Genomic DNA, 24,448 nt, shown 5'->3' on the forward strand with positions numbered 1-24,448 from the left:
AAAAAAAAAAGAATAAAAATTCTGTTCAAACTTGCTTCTAAGAAAACAATACTTCTTAAATATCAACAGAATAAATATGTCCTCTCTGGCATGCTAATACATGCTTGAGAATTATTTGAGGAAAGTTAGTAAGGATTATTCTGAGCTGTTTCAAGGTTGGTTTATTGAGCCAGATACAAGTAAATATAAAATATAACTTGTTAATCTCTTCAAATACATGCAAATTTTAAGTGACATTTGATGTCCTTGCAAAATAAAAGGTTAATGTTGAAAATCAAGTAGGAAGGAATAAAGTATGATTATTTGGGTTCAATAGTCATGACTGAACATCTTTGTATTAATTTTTCACATGTGTTCCACAGATATAAGATTGAAGTAATTAATACGTTTCTATAAAACATTGGCTAGAACCTTAGACAAGTTCCAAAATACATTCCCCTTTCTGTATATACACATGGATTTTCCACCATATTAGCATATCCTTATAATACTGACATTAGCTCTTTACAACACATTTAAAGTATTGCATAACCCATTTATGCTAAAGACTGGTATATTTAGGAATTCTAACCTTATCAATTTCTTCAGGGTTGCATAAGTAACAAATTAAATGGCATTATTCCTAAAATCTTTCACCAGAGTCTTTGGGCAGTGGCTACATGGTAGTTTGTCAACTATTTGGCACGCTACAGACAACTAGAGATCTTCAAAAATACTGAGGCCTGGTTCCCACACCAGGATACACTGACTTAATTGTTTTGGCATGCAACATAACATTAGGATTTCTTAAAGTTCCCCAGGCGATCCTAATGTACTGCAATGTTGGGGAAACTTTGGGCTGGAGTAAAGGCCCAGGTTGGGAGTGGGAGCCATGGGCCATTGGCTAATCCAAAGGATCAGACATCTTAATGAAGAAAACATTCTAGATTATGGGTAATGGAGATAAGGAGTACCCTGGGACAAGTCTTACACAATAGCCCAAGAGTTTGTAAAAATGTGCAGATGGGTTAATGGGGTCCCATTTTGCCAAGCCAATTGGTAAGTACCAAAGACTTTATTTTCTTTATTTTAATTTATCATTTATTGGGTTGGAGCATCTGTGCTCACTAAAATCTATGTTAGAGCAATGGGTGCAATGGGTAATTTAGGCAAAACAACAGTCTTAGTGGTTAAGGTGAGACATACCTATTTGTTCTCTAATTTCATATGTAGTAACCTCTGAGGATTATAGCAGGTATCATGTTAGTATGTGAGATCCCCAGGTGTACCTACAATTTGAGTCTAGTATGTCCAATTGGTAGCAATTGGTACATTTCAGGGGATGTGAAAATTAATTCAGAATCTGTGCTATAGAGGTTCAAGAGCCAATAAATAGGTCTTTATCTCTTTGCCATTTACATTATTTTAGTAAGTTTTGGACTTCCAATTGGGTCTAACTGTGGGTCTTTGTTTCAGGTCTTTTTTTTCCTTCCCCTTCCCCTATAGCCAGGTTTGTTTGATCGTTCGTTCATTCCTTCCTTCTCTTACTCTCTCTCCCTTTTTTGGTTGGCCACTAAATATAATTTGAGGGCAGGGGGTGTCCTCTCTACCCCATGCTTATTTATAAATTTCTTCCTCCAGAGTTTCAAATCAGTATCATCAGGCTTAGGGGCCACCCCCATGGCAATGGTTGCTTTACAGGGTTTAAAGAAGTTTGAATTAACTCCTTGCTGTGCCACCGGGATGCCATAGGTGTTTTCCCCTATAACTCTGAGGATCAGGATCTGTGTTGTGAAAGAAGCATAGGCAGCAGTAGCAGGAGAGGTACTTAAGGGCCCTGCTGGGTTGTCCGCTGTTCGGTATATGAATCGCAGCACCCCACCTACTGGCTTTCTTTTCTGCATCTCTCTTGCTCTCTGTATACAATTTGTCTCAAAATATTTCATATTTCTAACTGCAAAAAGCCATGGCTTTTAGTTTCTGTCTTGATCTAATTACCCATAGTGCGGGTGGTTATGGGAAAAGTTTGGAAGCCTAGCAGCCTTGTAGGCAACCACCTTTTCCTCCAGGGAATGCCAGTCAATCTCCCTAGGATCCGGTTCCACATACGATAAGGTCATTTTGTCTACGGCCGATGTGCGAGTCATCAAGCTCCATGATTGCCAGATTAGCCCTTTAGTATGCTGGTAATCAGCAACACTAAGCAAAACCCAGGTACATTGGCTAAGGATTTTGTATTAGTAGAACAGTGGAATTAGTTACTCTTCTGCTGTTTTGGAACTTGTACCAAATGCTCCCTCCCCTTTTCTTTTCTCATTAGCACCTGGCCATAGGCCTGCAACTGGGATGCTATGCTTAATTCTCCCCAGGATAGTGGTCTCCTTCTTTTCCACAAAACTCACAGAGGGCCAACTCTGAGCCTATCTCATGGGTGCACAATCACACACAATATCCACATGGCTGCCCCCAAGCTTCCAGTGATGGTCACCAGGCTAGAGGCAGTGACCACATTGTTCTAGTTGGACCTTTGGTAAGTGGGACTCAAGAGCCAAACAGTTAAAGTTAGTTGTATCTGCCTTTACAGGTAGGAAACTCGGAGACCACCTGCCAAACACAGGCCAAACCCAACAACATGTCAAGCTGTGGTGTAGTCAATTAACAACAATTCTTGTCTTGGGGATGAGAGCATTTTAGGGTGGGAAGAGATGGCAATATTGACAAAGACAAAAAGTGTACCCAAAGCACAAGCCTGCAGCAGTGGGTAGCTGTCTCAGGGGGCCTTTGCCATATCATGGAACCGGTTAGTTAGCCAAGAGGAATTAGTTAAAGCTGACTAAAGGTGTCCTTGGTCACGAACGGGCCACCTTGTTCACGATCCAAATGTTTTAATTGCCTCCTATTCACCCCATTGGTGAGGGAGGAAATTCTGCCCCAAGGTTATAGGGATGGCCACATAAACATTTGACCCCCAACCCTGGACATATGAGACTGGCAGCAGTTTATTAGTCACATACACTCAGAGCTCAGGGTAGGACACTGCATGCCACAGAAGGCTAAATGGGAGCTGCCCTCAGAACAAACAACCAGGGGCTATATGAGGAAGGCCTTATAGTAGCAAGAGGGGAGGTAACCCCTGGGTACTGTGAAAGAATGTGATTGGCAGGAACATGAAACCCACTACTGAGGGATGAGCAAGAGCTGTGCCTGGTCCTCATGAGTGGAGTTGTTTGGCTAGGAGATCTGGACTCCACTGTGGGAGCAAGTAGGGTGGGGAACTCGTGGTTAGGCCGTTTAAGTCCCTCCCTGTTTCCCCAGATGTCAATGTAGCATATAATGTTGGGCCTTAATTTTTGACCCAATATATCAACATTTACAGTGAGCAACAGCATATTTGGGGACTTATTACTGAGAGCCTATTACATGACAAACATGTATCATCAGTGAACAAAACTAAGATCCCTGTTCATAGGTATCCATCCAGTAGCATAATTCTTTCTGAGCATTCCCTTAGCACATCTATTGGTATTTGAGGAGAAATAAGAAAATATTGACGTGTACAAAAGTTTGCTGATAAGAGAACTTTCTGAAGTTCCTAATTTCCCTTCTTTTTTTGTTTCAGTCTTCTTGATAAAACAACATGATAACCTGAAGTGAAAGCACAAACATCTAGAGTGGTCCCAAGGATGTCGATGAGATATACAGTCACCACTGATCTCTGATCACTGTGCTTAAAAAAAATACAAGGGTTTACCTCTTCTCCTTCTCCAGATCCCAATGAAATGATGGAAGAAATATACAAACAAAAATAGATCTGAAGCAACACTGATTATCATGGGAACTGAGTGGGACTGTTTGCTATTGACACATCAGAGAAAACAGTGAGAATCTGCTATAAGATGTAAAGCTACTAGAAAGAGATTAGTGGTGCAATATAAAAGAGCAGAGTCTCATATCTCTAAAAAAGTGAGTTTCTCTTAGAACCACAGGCTGACCCACTGGATGGAGTGGAGGCTGGAAGGTGGTGCAGGTAGGAGACCATGAGCAAGGGAATTCAATAAGGAGCTGTAGAACCTCAGACGTTGTCTGCCACTTGGGACAAAATTCTATGAAATGGAGATCCAACCCAGAAGAACAAGGGCAGTTCCCAGGAAATTTACAGCCTGGATAGGACGAGGATGTAGCACCAGACACACAAAGCAATTCCACAGATCTTGCCCTGGCCCAAGTCCCTCACCATGTCTTCCACAAAATCCCTGGAGGTAGGTCTCCTGGTCCCAGAATGTACATTCACTGCTTCTTACATAACTGGTTTTTAAGAGGTACAAAGATAATCTGTGATAAATCATCTTGTAAAAGCATTCAAATGATGACTTCAGTCTTTAAAATATCTAACTCAAGTGCTACTGAGTAAGCTTGTTTCTCTATAAAAAATGACTCCACTTACACATATATTTATCAATTAGCATTGTGTTCTCTGTAAATAACAACAACAACAACAACAACAAAAACCCTGTAACGGGCTTTAAACAAGCCTAGGGAATAAGCCGTCAACACTGTTTAGCATCTGAATGACACCAGCAGGCTACTCTTACCTCTCCAGTCAGCTGTGCTGAGTTTACAGGTCTTCCTCCTTATGCCTCTCACCTCATGGTCCCAAGACGGCTGCTGCACCTCTGGATCTCAATGTGTACTTTAGGCAGGAAAAGAAAGGAAGAGAAGCAGGTTTAGTGTCTGGATCAGAAAAGCAAAGGCTTTGCCAGAAACTTCCACATGTGTGCTTACGTTGTACTGGCCATAACCGTGACACATGGACCCTGCTACCAGCAAGAGACTTGGGAAATCATTTCTACAATGTACAGCCTAGAGAATCAATCTATAGTTTCACTTAACCCTTTGTACCTAAAATGACTGTTTCAGAGGCATTAATGTTTATCTATTAACCTTCACCATGCAGATTAATTCCAACTGGGGCTGGATATAGTAGAACCAGAGAAAGGGGGCTTTGGAATCCAGTAAACATGGGTAGGAATCATGGCTCCAGCATTTACCAGACATGTGTATGGCATACATTTGGTTTTTCTGTTAAAAGGTTTCTTTGGGTTTTGTTGTTGTTGTTGTTTGTTTTAACAACGTGAAATGTCTTTTAGTTGTGCCTACAAAGCCTGTGAACCCTGCATTTGTCTGTTACTCTTAACGGTAGGGTAAGCCCACATCTGGCACATGTGCTAGACAGTTGAACAAGTTACTTGAGTACTCTCAACTTGCTTCTTCTCTCTATAAAATGGGAAAACGGCCATTTCACTGGACAGCTACAAGAATTCCATAAGACTACATAGGTAAAGTAAAAATCCCCCTGTGGACTGAAAGAAAACCAACCTCAAAGTAGGCTAGTAAAGGCTTTTGTCTGTTGTTTTACTGAGGACAATAGCCAAAGATACAGTCTTTCCAATTGCTCTGCAGAATTGCCTCGAAGCTTATTAGATACAAAGGATTATGTATGCAAAAGAAAGGGGTATGCGTGCTTGGAAGCAGTTCTCCAAGTCACAAGCACAAAGACAAGTCACAAGGTATAATTTGCTATGGTTGTAACAATTAAGGTTTTCTCATTTCCACACAGACATGTGAAAGACCCTTAGGTCATCTTAATACATGTTTCTATCATATCTGATTGTTTAAAAATTTTGCTTGCACGCCCCGGCTTAACTGGTTTTCTGGTTCTTCCTGTGTTTGATTTCCCCTTGAGGTCATCTGAGATGGTCACAAGAGGCTGATTACCAGTCTCCTACTGCAGTTTTAGTGCACACCACCTACTGCCCCCCAGAAACTTAATTTTACACAAGCAATTACTTTGGAGAGCAGCCTTGCAAATGAATTATTTTTTGCAATGACTGTGAACCCACAAACAAACCTTCAAACCTCGGTTTTGAGAAGCCTCTCCCAAACTGCTATCTTAGCAAAAACCTGTGTAAAAGCACTACCTCTGACCCTCATATAGCTTTGGTCAGTGTTGTTTTTTTTGGGTTTTTTTCTTGTTATTGTTGTTTTAATTATGCAATGCTTAGCATTTGACCAATGCCAAGTGGGTCCTGTTGAAATTAGCAGCAATCTAGAAATTAGAATTATTCTATCCCATAGTTGTATTTGTGATTGTTGAGTTATTACCTTAATCAAAGCTACCCTAACTTCCTCCAAATCTCTGATTTACCTGGTAGAACTGAGGTAATCTGTGTACATTATGAACACAAGCAAATAAATTATTGAAAAAAAATGGACCTATTTTTACTTAAAAGTTCATATCCATCTAGAAAGACTGTTTAATGGGCATATTATCTCAAACTGTTAAATTAAGAGCTGTTAAAAATTACCTCACTAGGGCACCTGCGTGGCTCAGCAGTTGGGCATCTGCCTTCAGCCTCAGGTCATGATCCCAGGGTCCTGGGATAGAGCCCCGCATCAGGCTCCCTGCTCAGCGGGAAGCCTGCTTCTCCCTCTCCCTCTCCCCCTGCTTGTCTTCCCTCTCCTGCTGTGTCTCTCTCTGTCAAATAAATAAATAAAAAATCTTTTAAAAAATTACCTCACTAAATACAGTAAACATAGAATACAGTAGAAAAAAACCGAACAAACAAACATGATGTCTGTTCTGTAGCCTGTATTACCAAAACATTCTTTCTAGAATTGCGGGATCTTTTTTTTGGGGGGGGGGGGGTTGTTTCTGTGTGTGTGTGTGTGTGTGTGTTCTCTCCAGTCTCTAGGGATATAGAAACAATACAATCTAAAATTAAGATACTCAAGTAACTGGTTACAATCAATCTCCCAGAAAAGTCAAAGGAAAGTCAGTAGAGAAGTGCTCTGTAACTTAAGGTATTATACAAGATTAAAGTGATGCATTGAGAATTTTAATATTTTTACCAGGATTTAGATAAAAGTCATCAGTTCTCTCTCTCTTATTAATTTATCCATTCATTCATTATATCTTTATGGATTGATATACCAGACATTATACTAATTAACTTATTTAGATTAGGTTATGCAACAAATGTTCATGATGGAAAACTGAATTGTGAGATAATATGGGTGATTTCAATTTTATTTTTCTTGATATAATTTAGTGTAAGGGCTATGCCTAACTTTATAATAAAGGAAAACTTCAAATATTGACTAACTTTATCTAAGTATACAAAATAGTTTAAGGGTAAGAAAAGAAAAAAAATATACAATGTAAAGGGTCCAAGAACAGAAAGATGGGCAAACGGAGGAAAGTTGTTAAGGGTGAAAGGTGGGGGGGGGGCCGGGGGGGAGAATTCCAAGGAGGTGGGTGGAGAAAGGGGTGGAGCTTGGATAATTGACTCAGGTCTAAGTGGTCGCCCAAGGGCTATAAAAGCTTGGTGAAATCTGGCCAGGACAGCAGCCTGAAGTCCAGGATTGGAACACAGGCAGAGACCGGTGGGCGACAGTGGCTGCAGTCCTAGAGGAAAAACACCCAGAGCAGAAGCGATGTGGTCCAAGATGCCACTCCTGTACTTGTGCCACCTGCTAAGGTTGTGGCTGCTACTGAGCCAACTTCCCAGAGAGATCCCCGCTCAGAAAAACAACGATAAAATTAAGGCATGCAGACGCGAGTTAGTCCGCCTACATATCCAGATCTGCGGCTCGGTCTCCTGGGAGGAAGAGGATCTCCAGAAAGCGCGGAAACATCGGCAGACATCTAAACCACTTGCAGGTGAGCACCCCTGCCCCGCACCACTCCGTACTTCCTATTATTGGCTGTTGGCGCCACTGACCACTTAGAATGGCACCTGCACTCCCTGGCTCCAGACCGCACGGATTCCCGTGCTTAGCCCTGACTCTGAGGCTGCTGATGCCTAAAAGTTTGAAGTTTTCCCTTGTAATTTGCTTTTCTAGTACAGTCTCACTGGGGATCTCACCAGAGGGAGGGAAAGCAGCGGGAACAAAGGCCTCTCCTGAGAGGCACTTGGAGCCCTTCACCTCCTGGCAATCTGGATGATCCAGATGGGGAGAGGGGGAGCCACAGAGGATGTTGGTTGCCCAAAGACCCGTTGGAGGTGGGACCCATTCCAGTCGGACCCCAGAGTCAAGTCCGCGGGCCATAGAGAGAGCGTGCTGGGGGCTGGGCAACTGGACAGGGCATCTTGACTTGAGAGCGCTGGAGGCAGTCAAGTGTGCCCTGGTTTGAGTGCCAAAGGGCCTGGGGCAGAACTCGGAGACTCCTGAGAGGGTCCTGGAGTGGGAGACACGAAAGGGCTTATTAACGACTCTACTCCTTTGTGAAAAGGCTGGGCTGTGGCCCACACCATCGAAAATTTCCTCTTTTAATTTTATTTTTATTTGTAAACTTCACCAAAGGGGAGAGCCTGGCCTAGTCTTTGCACTGGACCTTGAAGTTCATTTGTGAGATAAGGAAGGTATTGAAAATAAAGAAAAGGGCCTAATCTACAGGAGAAACTGAAGGGGACCTAAAGTCAAGGGAAGTTGGCCTGAGGGAAGTTTTCAGCTGAAAAGCTGATTGATGCTTCAAGCATTTAGAAGCTGGAGCAGATTTTCTTTAAAAGCAAGACCCCAGAATTGAGTACAGCTCAAATCTGGAACGGCTTAAAAAACAAAACAAAAACAAAAAGAACTTCTTTAGTAATAAACTATAAAGATAAACTGGAAGCTAAGGTTAAGTAGCAATGCAAACTTTCACAGACACACTATTCTAAGCAGTGTAATGGGTCATACTAAATTCAGAAAAGGCAAGCTCAATTATAAATAACTTAGTGTTTTATGTTTCACAACATATATGCAATTTATGATAAATCACAACTATATTTTATAGCCTATCTATCCTGTATACAAGTGACCCTCATATAAAATTATTGTGCATACTAACCAACATTTGCTTCTCTTTTATGGGATTTAAGCATGATTATAAAGCTATTCACTTTACTTTTCTATACTGTTGGTCAGAGACCAATTTATTTAATGCAAGTTCTTACAGAATTCTTATATATTATTATTAGAAAAGTACTACAAAGTTTAGGGATTTACTGATTCAAAGTAGGGATGACCAGATTGCATTGTGTTTCCTGTGCTAATTCACTTTTTCTGAATAAATAATATATGCTCATATTAAAGATTAAAACAGATACATAAATATAAGAAAAATGAAGAACACTCAGAGATATTAAAGACTTTGAAAAAATATGTGAATTTAATGAGGAAATAAAAATATCTATATTAAATGAGGAATTGGCAAGCAATGTTAATGAGATATGTAGGGGCACCTGGCTGGCTCAGTGGGTAGAGCATGTGACTCTTGATCTCAGGGTTGTATGTTTCAGCCCCACCTTGGTTGCAGAGATTACTTAAAAATAAAATCTTTAAAGAAAAAAAAATAAAAGCATTTGGAAATATGTATGTATACCTCCTGACTTTCACTTAATATTATAGTGTGAGCAGTTTCTCACATTGTTATTCTCCAAAAACATAATTTAAAACTTTATAGTATTCTATATCATAAATCTACCATATATATTTAGCCATTCTTAGTGGACATTTAGGTTTTAACCATTCTTAGTGGACATTTAGGTTGTTTCCAAATTGTTGCTTAAAAATGATTTTCTGAGAAGATTTATATATAGCTATTTAGCCAAATTTCTATTTCTATAGGAGTACTGTGATTTAAACTATTTTCAAAGAACTCTCTTAATTGCTACCCAGTACACAATTTAATTAGAAATGACCTAACATAATATTTCCTGCAAGTGAAGATCAAGAAAAATGTCTAAATTACTAGTTAAGAATCTTTTGGAAGTATATGTCAATAATTTGTTATTCATGAGTTTAAAACCTCTATTGTTAGTTTTTGTTTTCATATTATCAAATTGTTAACTAACCATTTTTTCCTATAACATGTGCAGAAATAACACTCATTGCACCCCTTTTAAAAAATAAGACAGATATTTTTAACTAAAAGAGGTCTATCGTAGTGAAATTTTAGTTCAAAATACAGTGGTTAAGAGATTGCTTATATGATTTCAGGTTGATTAGAATATCTTTTATTTAGACTTAAGAAGGTAAAGTTGTTGATTGCAAAATGTTTCAAAATAAGTTTAAAAAACACTTTTAATAAAAGAGTGCAACACAAGCAACAAAAGCAAAAGTAGAAAAGTGGAACTACATCAAACTAAAAAGCTTCTGCAGAGCAAAGGAAATAATCAGAGTGAAAAGGCAGCCTACGGAACAGGAGAAAACATTTGCAAATCATGTATCTGCTAAGGGTTTAATTTCCAACCTATATAAGGAACTTCTACAACTCAATAGCAAAAAAGGTAATAACCCAATTAAAAAATGGGCTGAAGACTTGAATAGACATTTTTGCACAGAAGACATACAATGGCCAACAGGTATAAGAAAAGAAGCTCTATATCATTAATCATCAGGGAAATGGAAATCAAAACCACAATGGTATCATTTCACAACTGTCAGGATAGCTATTATAAAAAAAAAAAAAAAAAAAAAGACAGGCACATGGGTGGCTCAGTCAGTTGTGTCCCACTCTTGATTTTGGCTCCAGTCACGGTCTCAGGGTTGTGAGATCAGCCTCCGTGCTGGCTGTGGAGTCTGCTTGAGATTCTCTCCCTCTCCCTCTGCCCCCCCCCCTAAAAAAAAAGACAAGTATTGTTCAGGATGTGGAAAAACTAGAACCCTTGTATACTGTTCGTGGGAAGGCAAAGCAAAATGGTGCAGCACTACGGGAAACACGATGGAGATACCTCAAAAAAAAAAAAAATAGAATTACCATATGATCTAGCAATCCCACTTCTGCATATTCATCTAAAATAAATGAAATCAGGGGGCGCCTGGGTGGCTCAGTTGTTAAGCGTCTGCCTTCGGCTCAGGTCATGATCCCAGGGTCCTGGGATCGAGCCCCGCATCGGGCTCTCTGCTCAGCAGGAAGCCTACTTCTCCCTCTCCCACTCCCCCTGCTTGTGTTCCCTCTCTCGCTGTGTCTCTGTCAAATAAATAAATAAAATCTTTAAAAAAAATAAAAATAAAAATAAAATAAAATAAAATAAATGAAATCAGGATCTTGAAGAGATATTGCCACTCCCACATTCATTGCAGCACTATTCACAATAGCCAGGATGTCAAAACACCTTATATGTCCATCCACAGATGGAAAAAGAATGCCAAAAAACACAGCTATGAATAAACACAACAGAAACTACAGTCATTTTGCCTAATTAATTAATTGGCTTTAAGTACATGGAAAGTTACTATTAGCTTTTCTCTGCATTCAGTAAGGCCCCAACTATAGAAGATTTATATTAGAGCAGGGGGAATTTTATGAAGAGATTGAATTAAACTTAGGATATCTCACCGAAGGAAAATGCAAATTTATATCAAAAATGGTATAAATTCTCATCTGTCAAAAAAAGATGGCAGAGGAGTAGGGGACCCTATTCCAACCGGTCCTGGAATTGAGCTGGATATCTACCAGACCACTCTGAACACCCATGAAATCAGCCTGAGATATAAGAAGTTAAATCTGGATCTCTACAAACAGAATACCACAGGCGGTTGGTTTCAAGGTATGAAGCAGGGAGCGGTGATTCCACTGGCAGATATCAGAGGATAAACGGCAGGGGGAGGGAGCCTGGCCATGGGGATCCTACACCGCCAATGAGCGATAGCCTACCCCACTGGGGACGGGGCACAGGCTCACAGACCGGTAGCAGCAGGGAAAGGACTTTAGGGCAGCCCCCAAGATGGAAACCCAGAGTGGCAGGGTTGCGTGCGTGAACTGGGGGTGGCTGGTGGTTTTAGAAGCACAAAGGGCAGAGATGTGCCCTGACCTGGAGGCGAGGACTGGGAGCCCTGCTGAGGGGCGCACAACCCAGGACGCTGTAGCTTATAGCAGCACAGACAGAAACGGAGATAGTGTGGCCTGGAGAGCTCACTGAAGAACAGACTGTGATCTCTCTGCTCAGACTGTGAACAGGCAGAGGATTGGAAACGGTCTCTTCTACTCTGACTCTTAGAAGAGACGTGGAAAGCCACCAGGGAAACTGCCAGAGAACAAAAGCCCCAAAAAACCGGTTTTCACTGAGCCCATCCCCCGCCACAGGGGGCAGGGCAACTCTGCCCAAACAGGGTTGCCTGAGTAACAGTGCAGCAGGCCCCTCCCCCAGAAGACAAGCTGGGAAAACAAGAGGCCAGCAACCCTAAGGTCCCTAGAAAACAGGTGCATCTTGCTTGGGTTGTGGTCAATAATTTGGACTCTATACATTCCCTCAACCACCCCTCAACAGAATGACTAGGAGGAGGAACCCCCCAAATAGGAAAGACTCAGAAACTATGACTTATGCCACAGATTTACAAATGGATTCAGATATAACCAAGATGTCGGAGATGGAATTCAGGCTAGCAATTGTGAAGACAATAGCTAGAATGGAGAAATCAGTTAATGGCAACATAGAGTCTCTAAGGGCAGAAATGAAAGCTGAATTGGCAGAACTTAAAAATGCTATCAATAAGATCCAATCTAATCTAGATAATCTAACAGCTAGGGTAAGTGAGGCAGAAGAACGAATTAGTGACCTTGAAGACCAATTAATAGATAAAAAGGGAAAAGAGGAGGACAGGGAAAAACAACTCAGAATCCATGAAAATAGAATCAGGGAAATAAGTGACACTGTGAAATGTTCCAATGTCAGAATTACTGGAATCCCTGAGGGGGTGGAGAGAGAGAGAGGACTAGAAGATATATTTGAGCAAATCGTAGCTGAGAACTTCCCTAATCTGGGGAATAAAACAAACATTCGTGTCCTAGAGGCAGAGAGGACCCCTCCCAAGATCAAGGAAAACCGGCCAACACCCTGGCATGTAATAGTAAAACTCACAAATCTAAGAACCAAGGAAACCATCTTAAGGGCGGTTGGGGGAAGAGATTCAACATAGTACTAGAAGCCCTAGCAACAGCAATCAGACAACAAAAAGAAATAAAAGGTATTCAAATTGGCAAAGAAGAAGTCAAACTCTCTCTTTTCGTAGATGACATGATACTTTATGTGGAAAACCCAAAAGACTCCACCCCCAAATTACCAGAACTCATACAGCAATTCAGTAATGTGGCAGGATACAAAATCAATGCACAGAAATCTGTTTCTTTCTTTTTTTTTTAATTTTTTAAAAGATTTTTATTTATTTATTTGAGAGAGAGAGAGAGAGCATAAGAGGGGGGAGGGTCAGAGGGAGAAGCAGACTCCCCACTGAGCAGGGAGCCCAATGTGGGATTCAATTCCCGGACTCCAGGATCATGACCCGAGCTGAAGGCAGTCACTTAACCAACTGAGCCACCCAGGTGCCCCCAGTTGCTTTCTTATACAATAACAATGCAACTGTAGAAAGAGAAATTAGAGAAACAATTCCATTTACAATAGCACCAAAAACCAAAAACCAAAAACCCTCAGAATAAACCTAACCAAAGAGGAAAGGATCTATACTCTAGGAACTACAGAACACTCATGAAAGAAATTGAAGAAGACACAAAAAGATGGAAAAACATTCCATGCTCATGGATCAGAAGAATAAACATTGTTAAAATGTCTAGGCTACACAGAGCAATCTATACCTTCAGTGCCATCCCGATCAAAATTCCAATGACATTTTTCAAAGTGCTGGAACAAACAATCCTAAAATTTGTATGGAATCAGAAAAGACCCCGAATCGCCAAGGAAATGTTAAAAAAGAAAAACAAAGCTGGGGGCATCACGTTGCCCGATTTCAAGCTATATTACAAAGCTGTGATCACCAAGACAGCATGGTACTGGCACAAAAACAGACATATAGACCAATGGAACAGAACAGAGAGTCCAGATATGGACCCTCAACTCTATGAATAATCTTTGACAAAGCAGGAAAAAACATGCAATGGAAAAAAGACAGTCTCTTCAATAAATGGTGCTGGGAAAATTGGACAGCCACATGCAGAAGAATGAAACTCGACCATTCTCTAACACCAAAAACAAAGATAAACTCAAAATGGATGAAAGACCTCAATGTGAGACAGGAATCCATCAAAATCCTAGAGGAGAACATAGAGAGTAACCTCTTTGACGTCGGCCACAGGAAATTCTTTCAAGATACATCTCCAAAAGCTAGTGAAACAAAAGCAAAAATGAACTTTTGGGACTTCATCAAGATAAAAAGCTTCTGCACAGCAAAAGAAAGTCAACAAAACAAAGAGGCAACCCACAGAATGGGAGAAGATATTTGCAAATGACACTACAGATAAAGGGGTGGTATCCAAGATCTATAAAGAACTTCTCAAACTCAACACTCAAAAAACAAATAATCAAGTCAAAAAATGGGCAGAAGACATGAACAGACACTTCTCCAAAGAAGACATACAAATGGCTAAAAGACACATGAAAAAATGTTCATCATCATTAGCCAGCAGGGAAATTCAAATCAAAACCACACTGACATACCACCTTACACAAGTTAGAATGGCAAAAATTGACAAGGCAAGAAACAACAAATGTTGGAGAGGTTGTGGAGAAAGGGGAATCTTCTTACACTGTTGATGGGAATGCAAGTTGGTACAACCACTTTGGAAAACACTGTGGAGGTGCCTCAGAAAACTAAAAATAGAGCTACCCTATGACCCAGCAATTGTACTACTGGGGATTTACCCCAAAGACACAGATGTAGGGAAAAGAAGGGCCATATGCACCCCAATGTTCATAGCAGCAATGCCCTCAATAGCCAAACTGTGGAAAGAGCCGAGATGCCCTTCAACAGATGAATGGATAAAGAAGAGGTCCATATATACAATGGAATATTACTCAGCCATCAGAAAGGATGAATACCCAACTTTTACATCAACATGAATGGGACTGGAGGAGATTATGCTAAGTGAAATAAGTCAAGCAGAGAAAGTCAATTATCATATGATTTCACTTATTTGTGGAACATAAGGAATAGCATGGAGGACATTAGGAGAAGGAAGGGAAAAATGATGGGGAAATCAGAGGGAGAGATGAACCATGAGAGACTATGGACTCTGAGAAACAAACTGAGGCTTTTAGAGGGGAGAGGGGTGGGGGTATGGGTTAGCCCGGTGATGGGTATAAAGGAGGGCACGTACTGCATGGAGCACTGGGTGTTATATGAAACCAGTGAATCGTGGATCACTGCATCAAAAACTAATGATGTATTGTATGGTGACTAACATAACATAATAAAATAAAATTAAAAAAATTCTCATCTGTCAGTTTAGAACGTGAATGAGAAAGCATTAGGAGGACAGATAAAGTACTAGAGTATTGTTTTATTTGAAGTAAATACTCTGGGAAAAAGGAATTGTTAAATAGATGTGTGAGGGACGTCAGAGACTGGTTATCCCCTGACGTTTAGATCAGAGCAGTTGAAAATTCTGACTTTAACTTTATCCTGAAGCAGTAATTTGCCACCATGGAATATTTGATAGGATTGCTATAATAACTCAGAAGTTAGTAATAGAAGAAAACGACCCAGGTAAGAAAAATTCATCTGTCATCAAACTGAGTGTTTTCAATGACCAAGATGACTTCAGAAATCAGGGAGAGTCAAAACTGCTATGATGAAAGCATTAAGGGGACATGAAGAAAGATGACAGAAGGTCTGTGGAATAAAGCAGAATCTTAGTGATGCTGTAGTAATTTAAGCCACCCAACTATAATACTCTAAGTTGTTTAATTAGGATACTTGTTGATTCTGTTTTGATACTAATTCTATTAAGACAATGCTTTCCTTTACTTCTATGCAAAATTTTGTTTTCCTGATGTTCCTTGACTTGAGTATTTTTCCCTCTCTCCCCTCCCCGTTTAGGAGTCAAGCCATCCTCCATCATCAATACAAAAACCTTAAATACAATGTTGGAATACATTCCTTATTTGTCACAGGAGCTGAAGGCAACACTGTCTGCGAGGCAGCCATCATTACGAGAGCTACAACTTGCACAGGAAAGTTCAAATCTTAACGTGGAAGAATTGAAGAAAATTGTTTTTAGTGGACAATATGAAGCTGAAGAGAAAAGTCTTTCAGAATTAGAAAACTCAGGCTTAGATAAACATTCCCGAAAAAAGAGACAGCCCTATGTACTCTTAAGTGAGAAGTGTTGTCATATAGGTTGTACCAGAAGAGAGCTTTCTATACTATGCTGAGATGAAAGTATTGTGTATTTCATCTACTGTTCCCATGATTCTTGATGACACATTCACTGATGGCTCTGTCACCCCACTGATTATTAAAATATGAGAAATCATCATTTAGTGTTTGGGCTTTTCATTTGGTGTGTAACAAAATATTCCTTGCATTATTATAGTTTCTGCTAATAATACTTTTTATTCCAAAAAATATTTTGCCTTTTTTATTAATGGTATAATTGTTACTGCTTTTTTAATGCTGTTAACTTAAAGTGAAATAATCTTTATCATCTTAACCACACACAATAACTCAAAAAAATTTTTGATGGCTTAGTAAAACATTTTGCTTTGCCCTAGTGAGAAAGGATAAGCCTATTTTTAAAATTTGTATTTGATAAATTATAATCTGTCACCCACTCTTTTTCCTCCAGACCTAATGCCCAAATGTTATCTCACTACTTAATATTAAACACATTAATAGCAAGAGATAAAAATTAAAAATAACTTACACAATGCCTAACACCAGGTACACAAAATGGACCAAAATGTTTTTATTGATATTAACTCAGATCGGATATATAAAGAGTCACAAAACTTGGACTTTTCTAATAGATTTTAAAAGATTTTTGTGTCTTATTGAACTATTAATTGCAAATAATCAGATTGAACACTAAATCCATTTAACTGAGTTGGGGACATATAAACTCAAGTATTTTTCAAACTAGGGTTCTTCTAATTCTACCATCTAAGACACTAAAAGTAAATTATGTTTTTTTAAGGAGAAAAATGAATAGATATATAAAAGAGAATAAACAACTGAGTGTCATATGTTACAGAAGAACTGATTTAGCAAGGGAACAAACTTTATGTTTACTATTTGAGAATTTACAAACCATTTCTATAACAAAATAACTGTGAAATGATATGAAAACTTGTGAGAAAAGTAAATTAACAAGTATCTTAGTATTTAGCCAGTTCCTTTGACTTATATACACCTACATTTCTAGGCAGCATTTATAGAAAACTTAAATAGCAAGTTAATCTCTATCAAATATCTATAAACAGAATTTTAAATATTTTCCCCAATTTCAAGTCTCCATAATGGTTAATCATAATGAGTCTTCTAAGGTTTATTAAGTACTAACCAAGGCCACATTGTAAAACTTCGTAGGTGGCTGCAGAACCTCACAGGCCATAAGCCACTTGGACAAAGCCAGGAAGAGCGCCATCTGAAATGCAAAGTCCAACAAAGGAGAACAAGGGCAGTACCCAGGAAATTTTAGCTCCAACAGAATGAAAAGGCATTCCCAGACACATATGGCATCTCCCCAGACCCTGCCCTAACTCATATCCCTCTTATGCACCTCCAAAAAAGCCCTGGAGGTGGGGTTCCTGGTCCCAGAATCTGCATTCACTACCTCTGATGATATGACCACATTTTAAGTGGTACAATCTATGGTTAACCATACACACTCAAATAATCAGTTAACATCTTTAAGATATCTAATTCTCATGTTACCAAAGTCCCCCTAAAATTCTCACGAGAAACTAATTTCCTACAACGTGTGCAGAAATAACACTCATTTCACCCCTTTTAAAAAATAAGAAATATTTTTAACTAAAAGAGGTCTAAGTGAAATTTTAGTCCAAAATACAGTGGTTAAGAGATGTTTGTATGCTTAATTTATTTCTCATATAAAAAAATTTACTCTTTGTATATGTGTATCAATTAGGATTGTGTTCTCTGTAAATAACAAAACCCTACAATGGTGGCTTCAAAGAAGCCTATGGACTAAATATCCAACCCTGAATGATGCAAGCAGGCTCCTCACACATTTCCAGTCAGCTATGCTTAGTATATGGGTCTTCTCCTTATGCCTCTCACCTCATGGTCCCAAGACGGCTGCTGCACCTCTGGATCTCAGTGTGTACTTTAGGCAGGAAAAGAAAGGAACAGAAGAAGGTTTAGTGTCTGGATCAGAAAAGCAAAGGCTTTGCCAGAAACCTCCGCATGTGTGCTTATGTTATACTGGCCATAACTGTGACACATGGACCCTGCTACCAGCAAGAGACTTGGGAAATCATTTCTAGACTCACTTATAGCCTAGAGAGTTGAGGTAAGCAAGAGAGAAGGGTCTAGAAAGAAGACTGAAGTAATCAACCTATACCTTCACTAATGTTTGCTGCTCTTGTACCTACAATGACTGTAGGTACAAGACATTAATCTTCATTAGCCTTCACTATTAACTCCATAATGATGTACTATACATTGGCTAACTGAATTAAAAAAAAATAACTCCAACTGGAGTTGGATCCAAGGGATATCACGGGAAAAAGAAAGGAGTCTTTGGAATCCAATAGACATGGGTAGGAACTGCATTCCAGCACTTAGCAGCTATATGCATGGGCACATTTATTTTTTCTCTTTAAAAAAGTATCTTTGTTTCTTTTGACTGAAAACATTTATTTATATTTTTAATTAATTCACAATTTTTAAAGCAGTTTTCATTCCAATTTTGGTATATGTGGTACCAAAGCAAATACAAAGCAGTTTTCAGTTTACAGAAAAATATAGCAAAAAGTACAGAGAGTTCTCATCTACCCTCTTGCTCACAAAAAGTTTCTCCTATTATTAACATCTTGCATTAGTGTGGTTCAGTTGCATTACCTGATGAACCAATAAAGACATATTATTATAATTATTATTTATTATTATGAAAGTCTACAGTTTGTTAGGTTTCATTCTTTGTGTTGTACATTCTGCGTTGTTTTTTTTTTAATTAACTGACTTTTTATCACCCTATCACCTACCATTTGTACATTTGTTATATGTAGGATATTTATTATGATTGATGAACCACCAGTCACATATCATTATCAAGCAAAGCCCACAGTCTACATTACGGTTCACACTTGGTGTTGTACATTCTAGGGTTTTGACAAATTTGTATAACATGTACCCATCCTTACAGCATCATACACAACAGTTTCCTTGCCCTAAAAATCCCTTGTGCTACATCTATTCATTCCTTCCTCCCCTCATGTCCCTGGCAACCAACCACTAATCTTTCTACTTTCTCCACTGTTTTGCCTTTCTAGAAACTGATACAGTTATCACAGTATACAGCCTTTTCAGATTATCTTCTTTTACTTAGTAATACACCTTTAAGATTCCTCCATGTCTTTTCAAGGCTCAATAGCCCTTTCTTGATAGCACTGAGTAACATTCCATTGTATAGATATATCACAGTTTATCCATTCACCTATTGAAGGACATTTTGGTTACATCCAAGATTTGGCAATTATGAATAAAGATGCTATAAATATCTGTGTGCAGGTTTTTGTGTGGACATAAGTTTACAACTCCTTTGGGTATACTAGATCATATGCTAAGAATATGTACTTTTGAAAAAAACTGATAAACTGTTCCCCAAAGTGTCTGTCCCATTTTGCATTCCCACCAGCAATGAATTAGAGGTCCTGCTACTTACTGTGTATCCTCACCAGCATTTGACATTGTCAGTGTTCTGGATTTTGGCCACTCTAATCGGTATGCAACAGTATCTCATTGTTTTAATTTGCAATTCCCTAATGATATATGATATTGAGCATCTTTTCATATCCATTATATCTTATTTGGTGGAAATGTCTGTTCATACCTTTTGCTAATCTCTTAATCGGTCTCTTTGTTTTCTTACTGTTGAATTTTAAGAGTTCTTGTATACTTTGGATACCAGTCATTTATCAGAAACGTGTTTATACATGTATAGCTTGTTGTTTCACTTCCAATGAGTGTCTTTCATAAAGAAGGCTCACGTTTTAATAAAGTCCAATGTACCAACTTTTACTTTCGTGAATCATGTTTTAGTATTATATCTAAAAGGTCACTGATGATTCACTCACAAATCAAATGAAAAATGAAATTAAATCAAATGAAAAACAGAACAAATGAAGAAAAAAGAGACAAACCAAAAAAAAAACAGACTTTTAACTATAAAGAACAAACTGATGGTTACCAGAGGAGAGGTGGTTGGAGGGGTGGGGGAAATAGGTGATGGGGATTAAAGACTAAAGAGTACACTTAACTCGATGAGCAGTGAGTAATTTACAGAATTGTTGAATCACTATAGTGTACACCTAAAACTAATATAACACTGTACATTATACTGTAATTAAATAAATAAAATTTTTAATAAAAATAAGAGATCATGGCAAACCCACATCACTTAGATTTTCTGCTATATTATATTCTAGGAGTTTTATAGTTTTGTATTTTTTATGGTAAAATACAAATACCATAAAATTTACCATTTTAGCCATTTTTAAGTGTACATTTTATTGGCATTAAGTGCATTCACACTGTTGTACAACCATCACTACTATCCATGTCTAGAACTTTTTCATTATCTCACACTGAACCTGTGTACTCATTAAACAAGAACTCCCCATTCCATCACTGTGAGTCCCTGGTAACCACTACCCTAGTCTCTGTCTCTGTGAAACTGGCTATTCCAGATACCTCATATAAGTGGAATTATATAATATTTGTCCTTCTGTGTCTGGCTTATTTCACTTACTATAATGTTTTTAAGGTTCACCCATGTTGTAGCATGTATCAGAGGTTCATTCCTTTTTATGGTATAATAATGTTTCATTGTATATACCATATTTTCTTTATCCACTCATCCATTAATGGTCATTTGGGTTATTTCCACCTTTTGGCTTTTGTGAATAATTCTGCTTATGAACATGAGTGTACAAATACCTGTTTGAGTCCCTGCTTTCAATTCTTTTGAGTACATACCTAGGAGGGGAATTACTGGATCATATGCTCATTCTATTTTTAACTTTTTGAGGAACCATCATACTGAATTCTACAGAGGCTATACCATTTTACATTCCCAATAGCAGTGCACAAGTTTTTCAATTTCTCCACATCCTTGCAAATCCTTGTTATTTTCCTTTTGGAATAACAGCCACTCTAATGAATGTGAAATAGGATCTCATTGTGCTTTTGATTTGCATTTACCTAATCACCAGTGATACTGCGAGCATCTTTTCATGTGCTTATTGGCCATCTTCTTTGGAGAAATGTCTATTCAAGTCATTCATCTATTTTAATTTGGTTATTTGTTTTTGTGTTGTTGAGTTGCAGGAGATTTCTTTATATATTCTAGAAGTTACACCTTTTCTGATGTGTAATTAGAAAATATTTTTCCCGTTCCAGTGAGTAGCTTTTTCACTCTCTTGATAGTCTTTTTTTTTTTAAGATTTTATTTATTTATTTGAGAGAGAGAATGAGAGAGAGAGCATGAGAAGGGGGAGGGCCAGAGGGAGAAGCAGACTCCCTGCTGAGCAGGGAGCCCAATGTGGGACATGATCCTGGACTCCAGGATCATGACCTGAGCCGAAGGCAGTCGCCTAACCAGCTGAGCCACCCAGGCGCCCCTCTTGATAGTCTTTTGATGCATAAAGGATTTTAAGTTTGATGTAATTAAATTTACCCATTTTTATTTTGTTTCTGTGTTTTTGGTGTCACATCTAAGAAATCATTCCAATGAAAATCAATCCAAAGCTTTTGGTGCTTTTAGTGTTACATCTAAGAAATCACTCTATTGGAAATCAACCCAATGTCATAAAGTTTTTATCCTGTGTTTTCCTCTAAGAGATTTATAGTCTTAGCTCTTACATTTAGGTCTTTGATCCATTTGAGTTAATTTTTGTGGACAGTATAAGGTAAGGGTCAAACATCATCTATTAGCATGTGGAAATCCAGTTTTTATCCACAAATTTTTGGGGGAAAAAAGTCATTTCCCCATTGAATGGCCTTGGTGTCCTTGTCAAAAATAATTTGAACATATATATGAGAGTTTATTTCTGTGCTCAGTATTCTATTCCTTTGGTCTATGTCTTTCCTAATGCCACTACCACACTAGTTGATTACTATAGCTTTACACTAAGTTTTGAAATCAATAAATACAAGACCTCCAATTCTGTTGTTTTTTCAAGATTATTTTGGCTATTCAGGGTCCCTTGAGATCTCGTATATATCTCATGATATGTTTTTCTTATTTGCAAAAAAAATTGAGATTTTGATAGGGATTACACAGACTCTGCAGATTGTTTCGGGTAGTATTGACTTTTAACAACATTAAGTCTTTCAACCTAATGAATATGGGATGTCTTTCCATTTACTTATGTCTTCTTTAATTTCTTTCAGCAATGCTTTGTAGTTTCCACTGTACAAATCTTTTGCATCCTTCGTTAAGCTTATTCCTAAATATTACATTCTTTTTGATGCTATTTTAAATGGAATTGTTTTATTAAAAGCTAGTTTTACTGCTGACCCTGCCTACCTATGAGCTTGCAAAGGCCTCATACAGGATCCTCAACAGCACAGGGACCAAATCCTGTCCAGTGCACACACAGCAGGCAAAGTAGGTCATTGTAGCCAACTGAACTGAAGGCAAATGCAGCTCAGGCACAACAGTAGGGTGTATGCAGCCCACACGGAAGACACCCCTGGAGCACCTGGTTCTGGTGACTAGGGGGCATTGTGCTACAGGGAACCAGAGGATTCCTTCTACACAAGGCCACTACTTTCAAGACCAGGAGAAGTAGCTAACCTCCCTAAATACATAGAAACAAACACAGAGTCTGGGGAGACAGAGGAATATGTCCCAAATGAAAGAATAGGACAAAATCACAGAAAAAAGCTAAATGAAATGGAGATAAGCAATATGCCTGATACAGAATTCAAAGTAATGGTCATAAAGATACTCACTGGACTTGAGAAAAGTATAAATGATCTCAGTGAAAACTTCAACAGAGGTAGAAAATATAAAAGAACCAGTTAGAGATGAAGAATTCAGTAATTGAAATAAAAAACACACTAGCGGGAATCAACAGCAGATTATAGAATGCAGAGCAGATCAATGATTTGGAACACAGGGTAATGGAAAGCAACCAAGCTAAACAGCAAAAGGAAAACAAGAATTTTTAAAAATGACAAGAGGTTAAGGGAACTCAGTGATGTCATCAAGTGTAATAACATTCACATTACAGAGATTCCCAGAAAGAGAACAGAGAGAAAAGGGGGCAGAAAATGTATTTGAAGATCTAATAGCTGAAAACTTCCCTAATCTGGGGAAAGAAACAGAAATCCAAACCCAGGAAGCACAGAGGCCCTAACAGATTAATCCATCAAGGTCCATACCAAGACCTATAGTAATTAAAATGGCAAAAAAGTAATGATAGAGAATTTTAAAAGCAGTAAGAAAAAACAGTTACACAAAGGGGAAACTCAACAAGGCTATCAGCTGATTTTTCAGCAGAAACTTTTCAGGCCAGAAGGGAGTGACATGATATATTCAAGGGGCTGAAGGGAAAAAACCTGCAACCAACAATACTCTACCCAGGAAGATTACCAACCAGAATAAAAGGAAAGATAAGGAGTTCCCAGACAAACAAAAGCTAAAGGAGTTTGCCACCACAAAACCAGTCTTATAAGAATCATTAAAGGGAATTCTAGGAGTGGGGAAAAAAGCCATAATTAGAAGTAAGAAAATTACAAAAGGAAGAAGTTTCTCAGGTAAATGCAAATATATAATAAGGGTAATAGACTAATCATTTATAAAACTAGTATGTAGGTTAAAACACAAAAGTAGCAAAATCAATTATATCTACAAAAATCAGTCAAAGGAATACACAAAATAAAAGGATGTAAAATATGACATCACATATGTAAAATGTGGAGGGGTAAGTAAAAATTTTGTGTTTTTAGAATGTGCTCAAACTTAAGCAACCATCAACTCACAACAGAATGTTATATACATAAGATGTTTTATGTGAACCTAATGGTAACCACAAATCAAAAACCTACAATAGGTACACAAGAAATAAAGAGCAAAAACCTACAATAGGTACACAAGAAATAAAGAGAAAGGAATCCAAGCATAATACTAAAGAAAATCATCAAATCACAAGGGAATAAAGCAAGAAAAGAAGAAAGGAACAATGAAGAACTACAAAAACAACCACAACAGGGGAGTCTGATTCTCCCACTCCCTCTCCTGTCGCTACCTCTGCTCATTTTCTCTCTCTCTGTCAAATAAATTAATTAAATCTTAAAAAAAAAAAACACAATACAACAAGTATATACTGGTAACTAGTACATACCTATTAATAATTATTTTAAATGTAAAAGGTCTGGGGCGCCTGCGTGACTCAGTCAGTTAAGCATCTGCCTTCAACTCAGGTCATGATCCCAGGGTCCT

The 24,448-nt window shown here is 38.4% G+C and overlaps 1 protein-coding gene across 1 annotated transcript; it reads left to right on the forward strand.

The window, feature by feature from the left end:
* The first annotated feature begins 7,485 nt into the window (after nt 1-7,485).
* Nucleotides 7,486-16,190, forward strand: RLN1 (relaxin 1). The gene is made up of 2 exons (XM_032427670.1): nt 7,486-7,699; nt 15,856-16,190. Exons 1-2 carry the CDS (start codon nt 7,486-7,488, stop codon nt 16,188-16,190), a joined length of 549 nt encoding a protein of 182 aa, XP_032283561.1.
* Nucleotides 16,191-24,448: the final 8,258 nt, after the last annotated feature.

Source organism: Phoca vitulina, unplaced genomic scaffold, assembly GCF_004348235.1.
Source record: "Phoca vitulina isolate PV1807 unplaced genomic scaffold, GSC_HSeal_1.0 scaffold37, whole genome shotgun sequence".
Lineage (NCBI taxonomy): Eukaryota > Metazoa > Chordata > Mammalia > Carnivora > Phocidae > Phoca > Phoca vitulina.